The sequence below is a fragment of the Lotus japonicus genome, chromosome 1 (assembly GCF_012489685.1).
Source record: "Lotus japonicus ecotype B-129 chromosome 1, LjGifu_v1.2".
NCBI lineage: Eukaryota > Viridiplantae > Streptophyta > Magnoliopsida > Fabales > Fabaceae > Lotus > Lotus japonicus.
In genome coordinates this window covers 120,687,945-120,706,582 of record NC_080041.1, presented here as the reverse complement: position 1 = coordinate 120,706,582, position 18,638 = coordinate 120,687,945, and the positions used below count along the sequence as shown (strand labels likewise).

General features: G+C 33.8%; 3 protein-coding genes across 3 annotated transcripts; 1 reads left to right on the top strand and 2 right to left on the bottom strand.

The window, feature by feature from the left end:
• Positions 1-1,703: 1,703 nt before the first annotated feature.
• On the bottom strand, positions 1,704-4,544 carry LOC130729940 (cyclic dof factor 3-like). The gene is made up of 2 exons (XM_057581794.1): positions 4,102-4,544; positions 1,704-3,234 (listed from the first exon to the last, which is right to left on the bottom strand). Exons 1-2 carry the CDS (start codon positions 4,195-4,197, stop codon positions 1,912-1,914), a joined length of 1,419 nt encoding a protein of 472 aa, XP_057437777.1. The 5' UTR covers positions 4,198-4,544; the 3' UTR covers positions 1,704-1,911.
• A 7,351-nt stretch (positions 4,545-11,895) lies between these two features.
• LOC130732558 (uncharacterized) lies at positions 11,896-13,186 on the bottom strand. Its single transcript, XM_057584580.1, has 3 exons — positions 13,014-13,186; positions 12,860-12,915; positions 11,896-12,323 (listed from the first exon to the last, which is right to left on the bottom strand). Exons 1-3 carry the CDS (start codon positions 13,096-13,098, stop codon positions 12,174-12,176), a joined length of 291 nt encoding a protein of 96 aa, XP_057440563.1. The 5' UTR covers positions 13,099-13,186; the 3' UTR covers positions 11,896-12,173.
• Positions 13,187-16,063: 2,877 nt separating this feature from the next.
• LOC130732557 (uncharacterized) lies at positions 16,064-17,241 on the top strand. The gene is made up of 3 exons (XM_057584579.1): positions 16,064-16,258; positions 16,370-16,422; positions 16,985-17,241. Exons 1-3 carry the CDS (start codon positions 16,162-16,164, stop codon positions 17,120-17,122), a joined length of 288 nt encoding a protein of 95 aa, XP_057440562.1. The 5' UTR covers positions 16,064-16,161; the 3' UTR covers positions 17,123-17,241.
• The last annotated feature ends 1,397 nt before the right edge of the window (positions 17,242-18,638 follow it).

Here is an 18,638-nt window from a genome sequence, read left to right as displayed (position 1 = left end):
GAGAACAGATCAATGCATGTGGTCTTATTGATGATGGATTTATCTCCTGTACAAATAGGCAGACACTCAATGACCCCATATATCCCTGCTCCAGCTCTTCAGTTAGCATTCACACACATTTATATTATTTTCTATTTTCTTGGGCGAACGAGCTCACTAAACTGATGTGTACCAACTATGCTCCCATTGTTTCATAGTAGCATACAATAAAACGTGATTATGAATAACAAAAATTATTAGATGTTGTATTACCTACATTCCAATGTGAAGAAATGAGGTTTCGTGACATTTTTTCCCCGGCAATGAACGAACTATTAAGTTGTGTTTAGCAAGATAATCATTTTTGAAATGAAAACACTATACCCTACGTGCAACGCACGGGTATAACATGTACACATATGTTTAAAACAATTGCTGTATTTTCAGATTTGGACTATGACATGTACCAAGCTGCTTTCGTATCACTCTATTATGGATTATTGGCTGTGTTTTATGTTTTATTAATTATGGCATGAACCTTAAGGTTAAGCTCTTAAACGCAATGCAAGTCTATTATTTTTGTTTTCATCATCAATATTTTTTGCTTCGACATTCTGCCTTAGCACTTGGGTTGTGCTAGCTAAACAATGTAGTTATAGTATGCTTGCCTTAAAAATGGTGTTCTAGAAATACGTGACACTTGATAAAGGAGATAGGTTCAATACATTTGTTTACAAATTGAAAAAATTATGAATAAAGACCCCGTGCATAGCACGGGTCAAAATCCTAGTTAGACCTTACAAGACATTTTGGGATGCCTGAGATGTTATTAGACCTTACAGCCTTTTGGGTTGGCTGGATCATGTTATTAATTCAAGGCAAGCATCTTAGGAAAAAAAACTCATCTGCATTAAGTAGGCGCATATGCTAACTACACATAGCTCGAAGCAGTTATCATGTCTACGCCAATGGGGAAAAAGCTTCAACTTGCCAACATCATTGATTCCAAATGTAACTCTTAAAAGTTCATTCAAGGAGGAAAATTGCAGGCCAAGTGAATTTTTGAGATCACAAAAGAAGGTCCATCATGATAGGTGAACATGGGGTGGTATGCATTTGATTGCTTATCAAATGGACTATTTGAACCATTCTTTTGACACGAGTCAAAAAGCAGATATTCCACACCAAAAAAATACCTCAATTTGTGTTGTGTGTTAAGTAAAGGGATCTTTTAATCGTAAAAAGTAGAGCCTAAAAACAAGGCTTTTGAGACAGATAGAAACTTTGGTTAAGTAAACGAAAATAATGGCCCCAAAAGAGAAAAGAGAGAAAGAAAAGTGACAAAAGTAAAAGCACTCGTAATAAAAGATTCTTAATTAATCTTGCCTGGTTAGAACTGCACTTACAAAGCATTTTCCCATTATGACTTGTTCCTTGCTAGACAAGTAAATGATAAAGAAAACAAAAGTAGGGTAGTGTTTCCCTAAAGTAAAAGGATAATGACAGTAAAAGAGAGTTCTTAAAGCAAAAGGGGTTCAAAATCAAAATCCTCCAAAAAGGGGAATTGAATCATGAACTCATGCATGCATCTCAAACCAATAGATACTAAGCTACATACATTAATAACATCCTATACTTTTCTATGTACAAACCAATAGATACTAAGCTACATACATTAATAACATCCTATACTTTTCTATGTACAATCTCTTAAATGAAAAGCGTTTTGCAGTAAATTAATCACTGTAAATTTATCATTTGTTGTATCAAAGCCAAAATCATCATGTTCAAAGAGCATAGCTCAACATTAATTTAAGTACACCATTGAAAATGAAATCACACAATAGATGTCACAAAGTAAAGCAAATTCTGTGCAAGAGAAACAAAAGCTAGAAATATTTGTCAATGGAAAATTTTAAGCTAGAAAATCCATTATGTGCTTTCCTGGAATGCATGAGCGCGAGAAATAGCTGCTGGGTTGGCTTCCAAGATTTGAGAAGCGCCTAATACACGGTCTTCACCGTCTCCTTTAGGTTCAATTTTCCTCAAACAACCACCATCTGATAAAGATTGATGCAGTTTATCAGGCTTGATAGATAATGTAGTCCATAAAGAACTTTTTGAGGCCTCATTTGGGTCACAGATTCTAATGGCCTTTGGAGCCAAAACACAATTCTCTGATCTCTCATCATCTGTGAAAACTGTAATATCTCTAGTGTGTTTGCCAAGGATTGGGGAGCCATTGCCGGAGCAGGAACTGGTAGTGGTGGAGGAAGATGGCGAAACACAAGCATTGGATCCGGTCGATAATGTCCCGGTTCCAGCAGCATAAAGTGGTGTTCCCCCCAAGTATGATGCTGGTACATGTTGCAAAGGAATGCTAGTTGGGCAAGTGCCTGGAATAGCCACCATTGGTGCGGGACACCATTGCATTGCAGGGTTACACATTGGTGATGAAGACTGATGAATCACTCCCAAGGAAGCAACATTGTTCCAACCTGGATTCCATGGTAATACCCAAGGAGGAACAGGGTGGTACTGCAACAAATTTGATGTATTGTTCTCTGAAAATTCATTTCCTTGAGTAGCGGAATTTGTCACTGAAGAAACACATGTGGATGGCTCCTCTCCATATTCCACACAACTGGAAGAATTTGAATCAGCAATTCTTTTCTGTTCTCTAAGATTAAGCATTGACTCCATTGACTCATAGAGAGGGGCATTTGGACCGAATTTCAACACAGTCCCATTCTCTGTTGAAGGCCTAAAATCACTTGACATGTGCTGCTGGTAACCATATGAGCCTGTGGTTTCTAGCCTAGAGGTTGGAATTCCTTCAGAGTTCACTATAATGTGCCGGAATTGCGAGGCTAGTTGCTTGTTCTTCCGCCTCCCAGCGCCTACAGGAACGCTTCTCATCGTGCCACCAGCAGTCCAATACCTTTGGCAGCTCTTGCAGAAATGCCTAGGTTGATTGACATTGTAGTTATTGAAATAACAAAACTTTGTGTCCATGCTGTTGCATCGCGGACACTGAACAATCTTGTCTGGTTTCTTTAAGATTTTATCTTGTTCAGCATTATCAGTGTCCATATTATCCTCCACAGGATTGGAATTCACTATTGGCTTATTTTCCTTCACATTATGTTCAGAGTCCTCTTTAATATCTCTTGAATCAGAAGGATTCTCTTGTTGCTTAGAGTATTCTGCACAAGGTGTTTCCACTTGTGTTTTCTTTGTGCTGCTGAAAGCATCCTAAAATTTGAAACCACAATCAGTAATGAATCAAGCAAAATAAAAGCTAGTAAGAATAGACAAGGAAATGAAAGCAAGATACACAATTACCATGTTATATTCATTTTCCATCATGGAAGGCAATTGGTGTAACTCTTTCATACCTCAACGTTTAAATACACTATGCATCTATTTTCTAAGTCTCCATTTTTACTACTTTTTCATCCATGTCCTGCCTTATATATTGTTACCTATGTTTCAATTTCAGCTTATCCCATTCTCACTCACCATATGAGCATAAGCATAGGATACCATATCAAAGAAAAAAGAGTGCATATAGTACTGACCACATACTTGAAGATAATAAGACTTAAAAGGCATCAAAGCAATTATGTGCATAATTCCAGAAGAAATCACAAAAGAGAACCTTTAACACTATGAAGAGGGCCAAATTCATTGGAATACATGAAAACAAGTGATATAGAAGGGATTACAAGACCCAATCACATGAAACCAATCCCAGTTATCAAAAGCCTTAGCCTTCAGATGAAACAACCATCTCCCAACACCATTTAAGAAAAAATAAAAAATAAAAAAGATACTCCAATTCAAAATGAAAACAACTTCAATGATATTAAACCCCATATTTGTTAATCCGAATTTGATGTAACATGAAAGACACAAATATTCCCAATCATGTCATCCTCATAAACATTAACAAAACATCCACCCTGTTCAGAAGGTTCTGAACTCTGATAACCAGCCAAAACTTAGTACTAAAATCTCAAAAACCCCATAACATTAAACACAATAAAAATCCAAAATTTACGTGCAATAAATACAAAGCATGAAGATTCATGAAGAAATAAGCTGAAACAATTGTTGTACCGTGTGTCCAGAGTTAGCCGGAATCTGACATTCCGGCGACACCAGAATTTTCCGACCAAACAGCTTGATACCCGAATCTTTGTTAGTCTCAGACATGTTGATGTTGGTGTTGGTGTTGGTGTTGGTTTTGCACACAGTGTGAAGAAGCTAAGCACCTAAAATACCCATTACATAGAACAGAAAGAGATGAAGAATCAGAAAAAAATTGATAAAGATAGTGACTTTTGCATCTGAATTTGTTGCCAATAAAGACAACTTTTTAAGGGTCGACAGGCTTCAACACTTGCACTAAAATCTCTCCTGAGGGAAAAAGGTTCTCTGCTGCAAAAAGCACAAAGAACATGAGGCATCAAAGACTACACTACCATCTTTTTTGGATTTTTCCCACCTTTTCTTTTCTTAAATCAATGGAAAAAAATGCTTCTTTTTACTCTTTCTCTTTCCCTTTTTCAATCACAAACTCTTTTCCTTTTTGAAAAGATTGCCTTTTTATTTGCTGATATTTTGTTTTTAAATATTTTGCCTTTGCCTTCTAGATTGAGTTTCAAACATGGGACCCTGCAAATTGAATTTGAATGCCTTCATATCACTTGGGTTTCTTTATCTTTTGAATTATAGTTTTTTTTTTAATTATAGCTATTTTTTTGGTTACATAATTATAGCTATTTTAATAAGAAAGTTTTCTTTATCTTTTGAATTATAGTTTTTTTTTTGAATTATTGCTATTTTAATAAGAAAATGTATTGATTCAATTAGTAGCTAAGAGCAAGAGACAAGTAAAAGATATGAAACATAAAAATGGGAGAAATAAAGAATGAAGGGATAAGATTCAAATCCTAGTGAATAAAATAATTTACTAACAACCAATTTTTGCATATAAAAGAAAAATGTGTAGGTCTCATAAGTTACTACCTTAATGATTAACTTCTAAACGATTAATTTGACCAACATTTTATAGCATTAAAGACTAAAATTGCCAAAAAAAAAAGACTAAAATTGCCTATTGCCTTTTTTCTATGATGAACTTGATCGACACTAACAATTTTAAGAAACAATTTAATTGTTCATTCTAGCTTTGAATTATTTTATTTACATTTTAAATTAATTAAAATTACATACTATCCACCAATGCAATATTGTTCCAAAAAAAAATACCACTAAAGTGCATTTAGAGTCAACAGTAAGGGTTTCGAACCCGAGACGTTTAATTAAGTCAAAATAGTTTCATATCAATTGATCTACGGATTTAGTTGTATTAAATTTTATTTTTTAAAATAGTTTTTAAAAGGAGATTAATTTTTATGTACTAATTGTATAAAAAATATTGCATAAATATTTAAACACAACCTTTCATTTTCTATTTAAAATATTATTAAATTTAAAATTAATTATGAACTGGCAAAATAAAAAAAAGTGATTAAATAATTGTGTAACTTATTTCCTATATCTGTGGATAGAGATTAATCCCTTTTAAAAGTATTATACTTTTAAAATCGACATAATTTGAAAGAAAAGAAGAAAAGGAAAAGTTGTGGGAGTGTGGGTAGGAAAAGGGATGAGAGTTGGGGTGGAGACAGATGGCAGGTGAGTCAGCAATGTGAGAGAATGATGGCCAAGAAATGAAGATGTTGGTGACATCAGAAAGAGAAAAAGGGCAAAAGCGATTTGATGCTATTGGCATTGCCGACTCACACACCGGAAGAGGGTTCGCTTTACACGCCGCCTTTAGCGTATTCAACACCTGCTGCTACCACTATCTATAACAAATAGATAACAAGATAGATATGGAAATAAATTTGCTGTTTATTCTTTTGATAATATTGTTAAATAAATGAGTATTTGCAAAAAATAGAATATACGATCTTTATAAACACCAAATCACAGAAGATTTTTTTTCTTGCAACTTCAAAACCCAATTATATGGTGACTTGTTGCACTAGACATTGTCCTAGATAGGTTTTACTTCAGCAGAGGTCCGAGATATAATAATGCTTCATGGATTTTCAAGAAGTCAAAGATTTCCAATGATCATACAAAATCCAGTTGTAGATTTACTCAAATGAAACTATCAACTTCAAAACTTTAATATTGCAACGCCCTAGAAAAGTAACTACAATCTATCCCTACACAAGTAAAAACGGCTTACTTGAGCACTTGAGAACCTGAGGTTTTCTGCTTCACACAATTTCTCTTAATTATAATTCAACACTTCATAGGTATCATAAGAAAAGTAGAAAATCAATGGTTGGAAATACTCAATTCCATCATCCTGTGGTAATTTTACAAAATTATGTTCAGGCAAATAAGAAACATAAACAGAACACATTGACAATCATATGCTTGAGATTAGGGTTGATGAAAGAGAATCAGACAAGTCCTTTAATCAATGGCTGAGAGAGATTGAGATCGGTGAAGAGAATTGAAGTAAAGCTTGTGTAATTCGATCGGTGAAGCTTGAGGAATCGCCGAAGAAGACCTTCAGCTACAGATCGAGATCGAGAGAGTGGAGAGTGAGATTCCAAAGAGATGAGAAGTTGTGAGTGGAATCAGGTTGGAATTGTGAGTGAAATAAGGTTGAAATTGTGCAGGTTGAAATCGAGAGTTGAAACGGGTTGAAACATAGCTAGAGTTCAAATCAGGTTGAAATCGTGAGTGAAAAAGGAATCAGAGAGTTGAATTGAGAGTTGAGAATGTGGATTTGGAATCAGGTTGAACAAGAGCTTCCATGGTTAACCAAAGAGAGAGTGAGCAACTAGTTCAAAGAGAGAGAGAGAGAGAGAGAGTGAGATGAGAGTTCAGAGATAGTGAAAATTGGAAATGGGAAAAATTAAAATGAGTTAATTAACGAAATATCTACCGGGGTTATTAAAACATCTCTAACTTGGAATTTAACAACACCTGCTAAATAACTCCCACTAAATAACATTTTTTTTGTAGTGATAGCATATACTTTGGCGCCCAGGTTTTTAGAGATGGTTCCACACATCGCATTTAAAAGGCTCAACTTTTCTCTGTGGTGTCGTTCTTATATCACTTATGTCATGATATTTTAGCTTAGTTTGGTGTTTGTTTCTTTTCCCTTGAATATTTATTTGTCTCATTTAAACTCAAATTCTGGATTTTGAAATTTAAAAAAATTAATTCTGGATTTTGAAGACTTAATATTTGTTATGCTACAAATACTTCTCATCTAGTTAACGCAAAAAAAAAAAGACCCCTTTTCCAGCATATTTGCATTCTTAAATTTCTTTATCTATATTTTTATTTTGCTGCATAAAAATTGTGATGGCCCCATGGACTGCGCAGCTGATTTGCAACATAAGGCCCATTTTTTTGTGGAAGAGAGATCAGACCTACAACTAAGAGCTAGTAAATTGACCCAAAAAAAAAAGAGCTAGTAAGATTTTGATCAAAAAAAAAAACCGAGCTTGATAGGAAAAAGAAACAAGTTCAAGTTGACAAAAAAGAAAGACAATTTGAGAAATAAAACAAAAGTTTACAGATTAAAGGAATGCCAGTCTTTTCATAATTTCATTTTCTGTAAATTCCATAATAAAATAGATAAAATGGATATATTTTTTTTTAATTTCATATCTGGGCATGTTTTTTTTTATATCATAAAGTATTTAAATTTCTCTTCCAATGATTGATTCATAAACCTTCATATTCTCAACTTATATGCATGGACGGATCCATGTTAAGGCTAGGTGTGGCTCCGGTTTTTTTTAATTGTATATTATTAGTGGTAACTCTTAATACATGGTAATAGTCATGAAGTCAGAGATAGAGATGCCAAGAATGAGAGTAAATAAGGATTTTTATTTGTGGATCTTGTATATAATTTTGGACTGTACGTTAATATATTACATAGTTCATAATTGATTATGAAATTTGTTTGATTTGTATGATTTGATTGATTATAGTGAATCTAAGGACCTAACATTTTATTTGCCATGTTTTTTATTTAAGAATGTCTCTAAATATAGGGGAGATCACTTTGTGACAGAGGGTGTTTGCCATCTAATCACCCTTGGACTGTAAACTCTTTTATTTCCATGATAAACTTTCTCTCATGGTTTTATCTATAATATTTATCTTTTTCGAAAAAAAGAAATATTTTCAATATATTTTAGTCTATAATTTCTTTCATGTTTAGCCATAGTAATATATACGATCTGAATCCGCCCCTGCTTATATGTCACCAGCTCTTACTACTTAAATTGAGAACATATTTGAACCTATATTTTAGAAAAAATTTGTTTTGAAAACTTCTTTCAAATCCAAAGCAAAGTGAACACGCCCATGCCCAATTGCCCATAAGTATTCACAGTGTAAATTTGACCCTCCCCACCCAGTTCAACATTGGTGTAGTGGACCATGGTCAAAAAGCCCACATGGCTAAAACCTCCCAAAAGTTAAGAGGTGGAGTCAACCCACGAGTCTTGTGATTTTTAAAAAACTTTCACATCACTCTATCTCATACTTCAGTTTTTTTTTTTTTTAACATCAGAAAGATAAATTGCATCCGTCAGGAATCGATTCTTAGACCTCCCCTAACCAACATATATGTCACCAGCTCCTATCACTTAAGCTATCTTACGGGGAGCCTCACACTTCAGTTTATTAATTCTTCTTTGTTTGGGAGACAGAGAAAGAGAGAAGAGAAAATATGAGCAGAGAAAAAGATGTGAGAAATAAAATACATTTAAAATGTTGTTTGATACAATAAAAATAAAAGATAAAAAGTGAGGTGACGAAAAGAGAGAAAATTATTATTTTGTTTTAAAAACTAATCGGCGATTAAAGAATGATTTCTGTCAATTCTAAATCGCCAACAACTGTTAATTAAAAAAAGGCTTAAATACTCTAAAGATCCCTGAGATTATAAAGGGAATCAAAATCAGTCCCTAAAATTTTTTCCCTTAAATGTTGTCCCTAAAATTTGTTTTTTAATCAAATTGGATCCTTGTGTGTGTTTTAGTCTGATATGGCTTCAATTTAAGCTAGTCATCATTTCCACGAGTGTAATTAACAAATAATACTAAATTATTAATTAAAAAATTCTTATTATATCTTTAAATTATTAATTAAATCTCATAAATCTTAATTAAACTATTTTCAAACAAATTAGACATTACATCTTCATCTTCATCAAACTTACCTATCAAAGCCATTACTATGATCCACAACAGATCAGATATCACTTACATATCAAAAAAACAATCAAAGTAGCTCACTTCACACAGGTCAACCAAACCCAGCGCTGCCAATAAAAAATTTGCGTTTTGTTGCCTGATTTTGGAGGAAAATAAGAAGAGAGAGGGGAGAGAAGTGGTGCAACCATGGTTATTAGAGTGAGGGGGAAGAAGAAGAAGATGATAGAGTAGAGAAGAAGAAGATGCAGTCTGGAGATAAGGAAGAGAATTTTGGTTTAATTTTGATTTGTTAATTTTTTTTACACATATGCATTAAAAGAAATAAGAAATCCACGTGGAAATGATGAATAGCTTAAATTGGAGCCAGATCAGACTAAAACACACGCAAGGATCCAATTTGATTAAAAAATAAATTTCAGGGACAACATTTAAGGGAAAAAAATTTCAGGGATTGATTTTGATTCCCTTTACAATCTCATGGACCTTTAGAGTATTTAAGCCTTAAAAAAAAAAAAAGTCGAGCCTACTCCATTTCTCTCCACTTTAGGGAGATTTCAAAAAGGCGGTGAGGTTCACCTAGCAACCTCCCTCCCTCTTTCTCTCACCCGCTACCAAACAAAGATGTTATATTTCTCTCTTCTCTAACAAACTATTTCCTCTCTCGGTTGCTCTCTTCTCTAAGAAAACCTAATGCTTCAATACACTGGTTCCACCAATCATGAATGGTCGACCCAAACTTAATGTTCCACCCTAAAGCAGTAAAGTGCCTCCTCCTCTTCTCTACCTATAAATTCCTATCAAGATAAAAAAAACACAAAAACAAGTTACATGGTAGCTCAACTTAGTTATATTGTATTATTCTCTTGTACTTAACTGTGCTTTAAATATATCCTAATTAAGGTTAGTTTATTGACTTTATTCAGAAAACCCAACACAATCATGTCGAATGGCCCAACTGCGCCATTGACAATGAGTACGTAGCATTACCTGCTCACATTAACTCTGTTCCAAATGATATACATACAAGTAATTTTATTGGTCCCATTAATGCACGGATAGGGATTATATTAAGTCTTATATATAGTTGTGTTTATGTAACCCAGTCATTATTCGTCTGATAAGATATGTTAATGTATTCATCATGGATATTAAATTTCAACTTATAGTCATCCAACCAAGAAGCAACTTGTTTCTACGAAAAGTAAGAGTAATTTTTTTTTCTTGCAAACAACTTTGAAAGTATATACACTCTTGATGCAGTTCACTAGAGTCATTTTGTATTTTATCATAGGAAGGTTTAAAATTAGAGTTTGAATTGCTTACCTCGTCAACAGTTCAATGAGAAGCCCTCAAACTTTAATTAACGTTATCACTCTCAGAACTTGAGGTAATTACAGCGGCTGGAACCGCCGCTATATGTTAAAATTACATCGGTTTCAACGGATACTATTAGCAAGCTGAAAATCAATATAATTAGATTGTGGCGGCTCCATGTTGATGTATACTGCAAACAATGTCCGTCATTTTATTTCTTTCAAAATATGTCTGTTATTGTGGCGGTTTCTAGATAACTGTCAATTTATACCAAACATCAAAGGTAATTACGTCGGTTATCAGAACTGACGTTCGTGTAGATTACGTTGGTCAAAACCACCGTAATTTACAAAACTTAACCACCACAATTGACATATTTTTTTGTAGTGATCTATATCTATATCATTATTTCCCCATGCAATATAGCCCTTGTTGCCTTCTTCTCTTTCTATCCTTGAAATCATTTTTCCTTTGTACGTAGAGAATGGCAATCAACCTTTATATGATCCGACTTGCCATATTCGAAGTAAAGGAAATTATTACTATATATAGAGGTTGAAGTTTCATTTCTTTTGGTGAACCTTTTAAACTGAGTGAGTTTCTTTAAATTATTTCTTCTTTAGAACTTCCCGAACTTACTTATGAACAATGTGAGATTCTTATCATCAAGATCGTCTTGTGAATCTTTACTTTGTGAGTCATCACAATTTTCAACTTTTTCTTTTTCTTGTGAGAGATGGTCATTCTTTTCTTGACAAGCTCTTCCCTTTCTTTCAATCAGCCCAATTCCAAATCATGCTCTTGAAGTTTTCCAAAGAGTGTCGTTGTTGTGATAAAAGCACACTTAATGCAATCTAGAGCAAGTGCCCTTATCGCTCAAGTAATATAAGAGTGTATGTCTCAGCTATGGAACCCAAAAGTATCACGTGGAAAACTAAACATAAGGGGTGATTCATGATTTAGCTAGTTTAAGACCAAGTCATTATGATTGATCCTAGTTCTTTACAAATCATCTAAGATGAGGTGTGATTGATTCCAACATGAAGATATCTCATCTCATTTTTCTTTGCGAAATCATCTTATACTAGGATAAGACCAAATTTTTGTGTTTGATCCCAATTCTTTACAGATTATCTTAGACTAGCTAGTTAACACCAAGTCTTTGTGATCTTAACCGAGATGATTATCTCATCTTAACTCATTGAGGAATCCTTTTAGACGAAGTTAAAATCATATTTTTTACTGACTTCATTCTTTACAAATCATCTTACGAAGCTGAAACTAAGTCTTTGTGATCTGGAATTTATTATGACATGTAAAAATATATAGTGAATCAGGAATTTACATTCCACCAACTAATGATATGGAGGAAGACAAGCCTCATTACATCTCATATAATACAACTTTTCATATATCTCACAGCACCAAGCCCTTATATCTCATATATATGGAATGTCAAATAACTTAACCTGACAACATACTTCTTTAGATTAGGGACTTCTCTTGACAGAAGAACACATCTCAACTTAGCAAACCAGGACAGATTATAAACATATAAAATATAATAAGCCCATTACTCTTAAGAACATAATGAAATATAATTTAATGTTTTGCAGGAGGTTTTGGGTTATGGGATGGATTTGGTCTTGTTCCCGGGTAGTCTGCAACATCCACTAGCATTCTGCTCTCTACAGCTTCCTCCTTGATTTCCAACACTCCTTGGTTGTTTCTTAACCCCATTACATGATCGTCCTGCAAGTTAAACAATATCACTTCTATGATTGGAAGATATGAGCTAGTGTAGCTACAGAACCATAAAATATTGTTCTCAAGATCACCTTGTATTCAAGATTAATAATAATGTTCTTTTGTTGGCTTTTTGAAGAGAGAAAAAAAGATATCATACAACAAATTTAGGGTTCACTATGATGAAGACAAACCCTAATTGTAGTTATAGAAGGAAAAAGCCATATCATATAGTAGATTGTTATGATCATCACTAGTTAAATTAGGTTTCTATAGAGAAATCAGAACTAGTTGGAATCTAGCTGTTCCCTTTGCATTTTTCTTTTAATTTGAGGACAATAGTCTCAAATGTTAATTGGTTAAGGAAAAAACTGGTTTTGTCAAGCAGTTAGGGCACCAGACATAACCATGTTCCCTTTAAGGTTATTTTTTGCTCACTATTTTTTATTAAGAATTTTTCAGGACATATATGTGACAAAAATATCTGTCCTTGAGATAGAAAAAATTAAAAAAAATCTAGGAACATGTGGTTAAATGAGGACCTTAGCCAGATGATCTTGCAGTATTGATGGATCCACTTTCCAGATCATGGAGCTTCCTATGGATTCACAATTACACAAGATGAATCAGATCAAATAACACTCCTAAATTTATACAGTTAGCAAATGTTGACTAAATGTAACTCTTGAAACTCACTTGTTGCTGGAACAGCAACAGCATATCCAAAGCAGGAAAGACCAAGAAGAATAACCAGAAGTTTAAGAAAGGGTTTCTTCTCCATGATGTTAGAGAGAGAGAGAGGGAGAGAGTGAGAATAAGATAAGAGATTGAAAGAGAAGAAAAGACTAGAAGTACCGAAAAGAGAAGAGAAGCTTGGTGAGATGAGAAGGAGAAGGGTGAAGAGGGTCTTTATATAGAAGAGCAAGGTTACCACTTCTGAATTAAATATCTGCAAAAGATTAATTAAAAGCTAGCACTTGTATGTACGCGTTACAGCAAAGTAATGTGTACGCCGAATGGTCACATATTCTCTAACTCTGACACAATTTGTAATGTCTATGTCCACACAGATGAATTCACAGTGAGAATGGTGTTCTGCCAAGACTTCGCATACCACCTCATGCCTAGAACCGGTCATATGGAGCCTGAAATTTGAAAGATTGGACATATGTAACGTGACCCAAATATGAGAAATTTTCACAACAAAGCGATCTATGAAGACTCTAATATCATATAAGAATTTGAAAGACTTAACGCTACCCTAAAACTAAGTTATCTTATAGAGAGGTGATGATTGCATTCTCACATATAAAAGTTATCTTACTCAGAGGGATTTTTACTTACTAAGCGTGTTAAGTCCGTAAGGCTTAAGAGTGTGTTTTGGGTCAATGAGGACTTGGCATGTTTTTAAAAGATACTATTTATACCATTTGAAATAGCCTGCAATCCTGCATAATTGGACTTCCCCACACTGTATTAACAATTTGGCCCAGATATACCAAATCTTGCAGGTTTAATTTCATGTACACAAAAAGCCAATCTAATACTTGTCTAGTTCCCAATTTATATTACCTTTAACATATTTATGATAAACAAGTTTTTAATACTAAAACAATGGACAATTTTGCTATTAAAATGCAGTGAGCTAGCAACATGTATACAATGTTAATTAGTTTTGGCACACCAAGAAAGAAGCTTCAACAACTGTCGCTCTTGTTAGGGTGACACGAAGGGATGATGATCGATGTTATAAAAACAAAGGTGAGTGTCCTTAAAGAAGGGCATGTTTCCCAAATAATAGAGGTTGGATTTTAAAGCAAGTGCAATCTATTATTCCAGATGTCAGGTGTTCCTTTTTTTCCAATTGAGTTGAGTGCGTTGGTAGGTAGGTGTTAAGCACCCTTACGGCAGTTACGGGTATCATCATCTTTTGCACATCTACACTACAATAATACTAATGAATATGAGTCCAGTACCTAAGGCCCCCACCATTCTAGAATCTCATTATGTTCTAGCTTTCTCAATTACCAAGTGTTTTGGTCCATTCCCAATTACTCCATTTTAGTTTTTTTTTAGTGGGCTTATAACTGGGCTTTCCTGGAAATGATTTCTGTGCATATATGGGGTGATGAGCTATGAGAGACCTTCATAATAATTGATTTTCTCTCAGTTCTGTAAATTAACACACACATATCGTGGGTGAGCTAAATAATATATGTGGTATACTACAGCTGATGAAGCCGCAATATAAAATAAGGCATTAAGTGAACAATAATCAATTTATGGAAACTAAATTTTGAAATATAAAATTGGGTTCATATCATTAATTACATTGTAACCTCAAAGAAAGATGTTTAGTCAAACATCATAAACATGAAAAGCATAGAAATTATAATCGTAGCTAATATCTCCCATAAAAGAAGAAGAGATAAACAAATACAAGAGTCATCTCCATCTTCAATTGGCCTTTGATATGTTTCTCCTCCTTCATGTGCATTTATGGCTCTCCATAATGTTCCTAGCAAGTCTCAAAATTAAACCAAGTTATTTGACCTAGGGTCTTCCTCCTTCTATTTAAAAGAGGCCTAAACACATTCTATCACGTTTTTAGCTTAGCACGAATGCGCTTAACATCAGCATAGTCGTGCTCTATAACACATATGCAGCCCAACTAAAAATCAGCATGGTCGTGCTCACTTAAACTCTTTTTTTCTCTGTACACAAGCATCTGATCACTGATATGACGTTTATATAGATGTTGTGAATAAAATATTTAAATTTTCTATGATTCGATGGTTAAAAGAATTCGAAATATCCATTCTAGGGCGAATACTCAGAGTTGTTAGCTTGCAAACTTTGCCAATTTCACATGTCCCCCCTTTTTCCATGTTTTCCTTTTATGTTTTTACATTTTCCACTTCTGATCTACCTACTACACATTTATCATGAAACACATAAATTTTGTACGAAGTGCAACAAACATGCACAACTTATAGTAAAAGAACATTGAGAAAACACTACAAAGTATTTTTTTTAAAAGCCAAATAATGTTAAGAATAAGGGCACAAGCGATGTCCCAACCCGGTACATAAAGCAATAGGAAAAACATACTTTTTGGAATAGTTTGACTATTTACCTTTTTTTAATCAAGCCATGCCCTCAAATTAAAAAAAGAAAAGAATCAAGCCATATCAAACACATATCGGATCAATCTGGTAACCAATTTTTTTTTTTTTTTTAATATTCATCAACAACATATATTATTTGTATATGTCGATAATTGAGCCTGTGATCAAATAGAAAAGAATAATGTTATGTTGACATCTCTAAAATGAGGTGGAGAGAGGTGGAGGAGGAGAGAGATAAGAAGGAAAGAAAAAGTAAGAGAGAGAAAGTATGAGATGTGATAGATGATAAGAGGAGAGAGATAGAAATAAAAATAAGTGGAAATGAAGTGTTTAGAAAATGAGGTGTGTATATATCATTGTTGAATAGAAAATTCTAAAAACTTGTGGATGCTGCCGGTATGGTAGAAAAACAAGTAGGCCTTTATGATCTTCACAAAAGGGTTTGTCTGTGGATTATGAACCGTGAATGCACCAAGTTTAAGTTAGGTCAGTGGGCACAGAGTGGAAAATATAATTAAATGAATTAAAAGTTGACTTTTTTTAGTTTGTGCGGTACATTATGCATTTGTCTATTAAAGTCTCTTTATTGTGTGTCCCCTGCTATTTAAAGTACAAAAGGGTACTTCTCCCTTTGGCCATTACCAATCTCTTCTTCTTAGTGCTCTTTCCTTTGTAATCCAACTTGTTTGCTTTTTAGTAATATCAAATTATTCAAGATGAATAGAAATTTCCTTAGACTGCTTGGGCTGATGATGATGATCTTTCTGGGTTTCTCTTATGTTCTCAATGGAGTCTCTGCTATCCCTGCAACCAGTAAGCTAGCCTTTAATTTATAGGATATTTAGTTGATTTAATATTATGAACTTGATTTCTGTGTAGAAATTATGTTGTGAATTGAATTTGATTGATGTGTCCTGTTACTAGGGACCCAGAATTTGAAAGATGAAGATACAACATTTCTACCTTCTTTAGCTGAGGTCAGTGCTCATAATCTCTCTGAAGAATGGATTCTCTCAATACCTTGTCATTATATTCAGCTCTTTAATTAGTACTTTTATGGAGTTTACATATACTCCTGGAAAATATATTTTTCTTTATTTTATCATTATTATAATTTTTTTTGATTGTATCATTATTATAATTAACTTCAACACCTAAAGCTGTCGATATGAGTCAAGTCTCCTAAAGCAACTCAATTAATCAACCAGGTTCACACATGAGAGCAAGGATAAAATTATAAAAAGCCTGCAAAATCCTTGGAGGACCGCTTTAAAAAATTCTATATAAAAAAACATATAATTAGAAAAAAAATTAAAAAAATTAATTTTTTTGGGGTTGTGACTCCTACCAACCACTTTAGATATGCTCTGCATGTGGGTTGAGTTTCGTAACTAATTAACACAATTTTTCTCCTTATAAAAAGCTTTTTCTAGACATGTAAACGATAAGACAAACACATATTAAACCTTTTTCAGTTTTTTGAGATCAATGGTATGGTATCTCTCTTTTGATTTTGTCCTTGTTTATTCTGTCATGCAGGTGGAGCATGTTTTTGATGATGCAAACAATAAGGAGGTGCTTGTTGCTATAGAGAGGAGGATCGATTTGGAAACCCATGACTATGATGGAACTGGAGCAAATAGAGACCATGAACCGAAACCCCCTCGAAGGGTTTAATCCCAAAATGACAATGTATATTTAATTAGTTCCACAACCCAATGCTGTAAAAGAGAATATCTATATTGTTTTCTCTTATATATAATCAAACATGCAAGTGGCACCCTTTCCTTATTTAATTATAATGTTCTATATGCACTTACACGGCTTTAATTTGTTTAGTCTTCTATCCAAAGTCATACTTTTTATAAGCAAATGAATTTATAAAGACTTAATACATGGTATAAGTACAAAGAAATACTTAAGCATGCCAATACAAAAGTCTGATAAAGAAAAAACTTAAAAGAAATTAAAGAAAAGAGAGAAAAAAAAATTAATGGTCAAATTAGTCCTTGGGTTTGTAAGCGAGTTTGATTTTAATCTCTCTGAGGAAAAATAGCGTTCAGTGACAGTCATTTTTACAATTGCTGACGGTTTTTAACCGCCACTAAACATCATTTTTCATTAGAGGGACTAAAATCAAACTCGCTTACAAATTCTGGGACTAATTTAATCGTTAACCCAAAAAGAAACATGTTATTATTGACATGAGATTTCTATGATCTCCTTACTTTCCAATACTGGTGGTGCACGACCTTGGATGTTAGCTTGCATGACTGTATTACATGAACACAACAAAGGTTGTACTTACAGAAAATATTTTGGCGCTCAAGTCAGTAAGAAAGCAAAGAGAAAATCTTAGATCTAAGAAGAACTCAGAGTTTAGCATAACGAATAATACGTGTGTAAATGAACGACTACACTTGTATGTATACACTCAGAGTCTGCCGTAGCTGTCTCTCCAAGTAGCTAGAAAGTAAAGAGAAGTTGCAACTTCGTTCATAATATATCGATGAAGTGTATTGAGTTTTCATATTTTAAAGTTGTGGTAGTATAAATATAGATGCTCATAATTCATTTTAGTGTTAGGAGTGGTTGATTCAGTTTTAATTATGCCCACCAAACTTTTATATTTCAGAATGATACATGTACCACCAAATAATACATATATTATGTAACACATTTTTTTCTATTCCTCTCTTTTGGTCATGTCATCACATCACATATTAAATCTATCATTTATTTCTCTTTAATAGTTTATCACCATCGGATCGGGTGAACACCAATTTTTATTATTTATATTGAGATTCAAGTAAAGAAAATTTCTATCTTCAGAAAATTGTGCACACAAAAGATATGGTCCCGTCATCTGCATGCATGTGTTATTTTTCAATCACTTAATTGAGAGCATATAATAAATTGTTCATTGTCAAAAACAAAAAAGTTAAAGAGAGTTGCAAAATCTGGGGGTGGCCATGGCACCTGTATGCCACCACGTGCCTCCGCCATGATGTACGTGGTTGGGAAGGTGGTTGAAGAAGGTGCAGTTAATGATGAAGAGTATTAGAAATTGGGAGGCCTATACTCAACCACAAAAGCTAGCTCAAGAGTTGAGGTTTGCACTACCCTTATAAAGGCTATCTATGCTCTATCTCTAGCCAATGTGGGACTTCTAACACACCCCCTCACGTCCAGG

What these genes read in the sequence shown, in the direction of transcription:
- LOC130729940 (XM_057581794.1), bottom strand. Translation starts at nt 4,197, where the DNA reads ATGTCTGAGACTAACAAAGATTCGGGTATCAAGCTGTTTGGTCGGAAA. An exon ending in CGGCTAACTCTGGACACACG is followed by an intron (nt 3,235 to 4,101) that starts GTACAACAATTG and finishes TTCAAATTTTAG; the next exon opens with GATGCTTTCAGCAGCACAAA.
- LOC130732558 (XM_057584580.1), bottom strand. Translation starts at nt 13,098, where the DNA reads ATGGAGAAGAAACCCTTTCTTAAACTTCTGGTTATTCTTCTTGGTCTT. An exon ending in TGTTGCTGTTCCAGCAACAA is followed by an intron (nt 12,916 to 13,013) that starts GTGAGTTTCAAG and finishes GTGAATCCATAG; the next exon opens with GAAGCTCCATGATCTGGAAA. An exon ending in TGCAAGATCATCTGGCTAAG is followed by an intron (nt 12,324 to 12,859) that starts GTCCTCATTTAA and finishes TTTAACTTGCAG; the next exon opens with GACGATCATGTAATGGGGTT.
- LOC130732557 (XM_057584579.1), top strand. Translation starts at nt 16,162, where the DNA reads ATGAATAGAAATTTCCTTAGACTGCTTGGGCTGATGATGATGATCTTT. An exon ending in CTCTGCTATCCCTGCAACCA is followed by an intron (nt 16,259 to 16,369) that starts GTAAGCTAGCCT and finishes TCCTGTTACTAG; the next exon opens with GGACCCAGAATTTGAAAGAT. An exon ending in TTCTACCTTCTTTAGCTGAG is followed by an intron (nt 16,423 to 16,984) that starts GTCAGTGCTCAT and finishes TCTGTCATGCAG; the next exon opens with GTGGAGCATGTTTTTGATGA.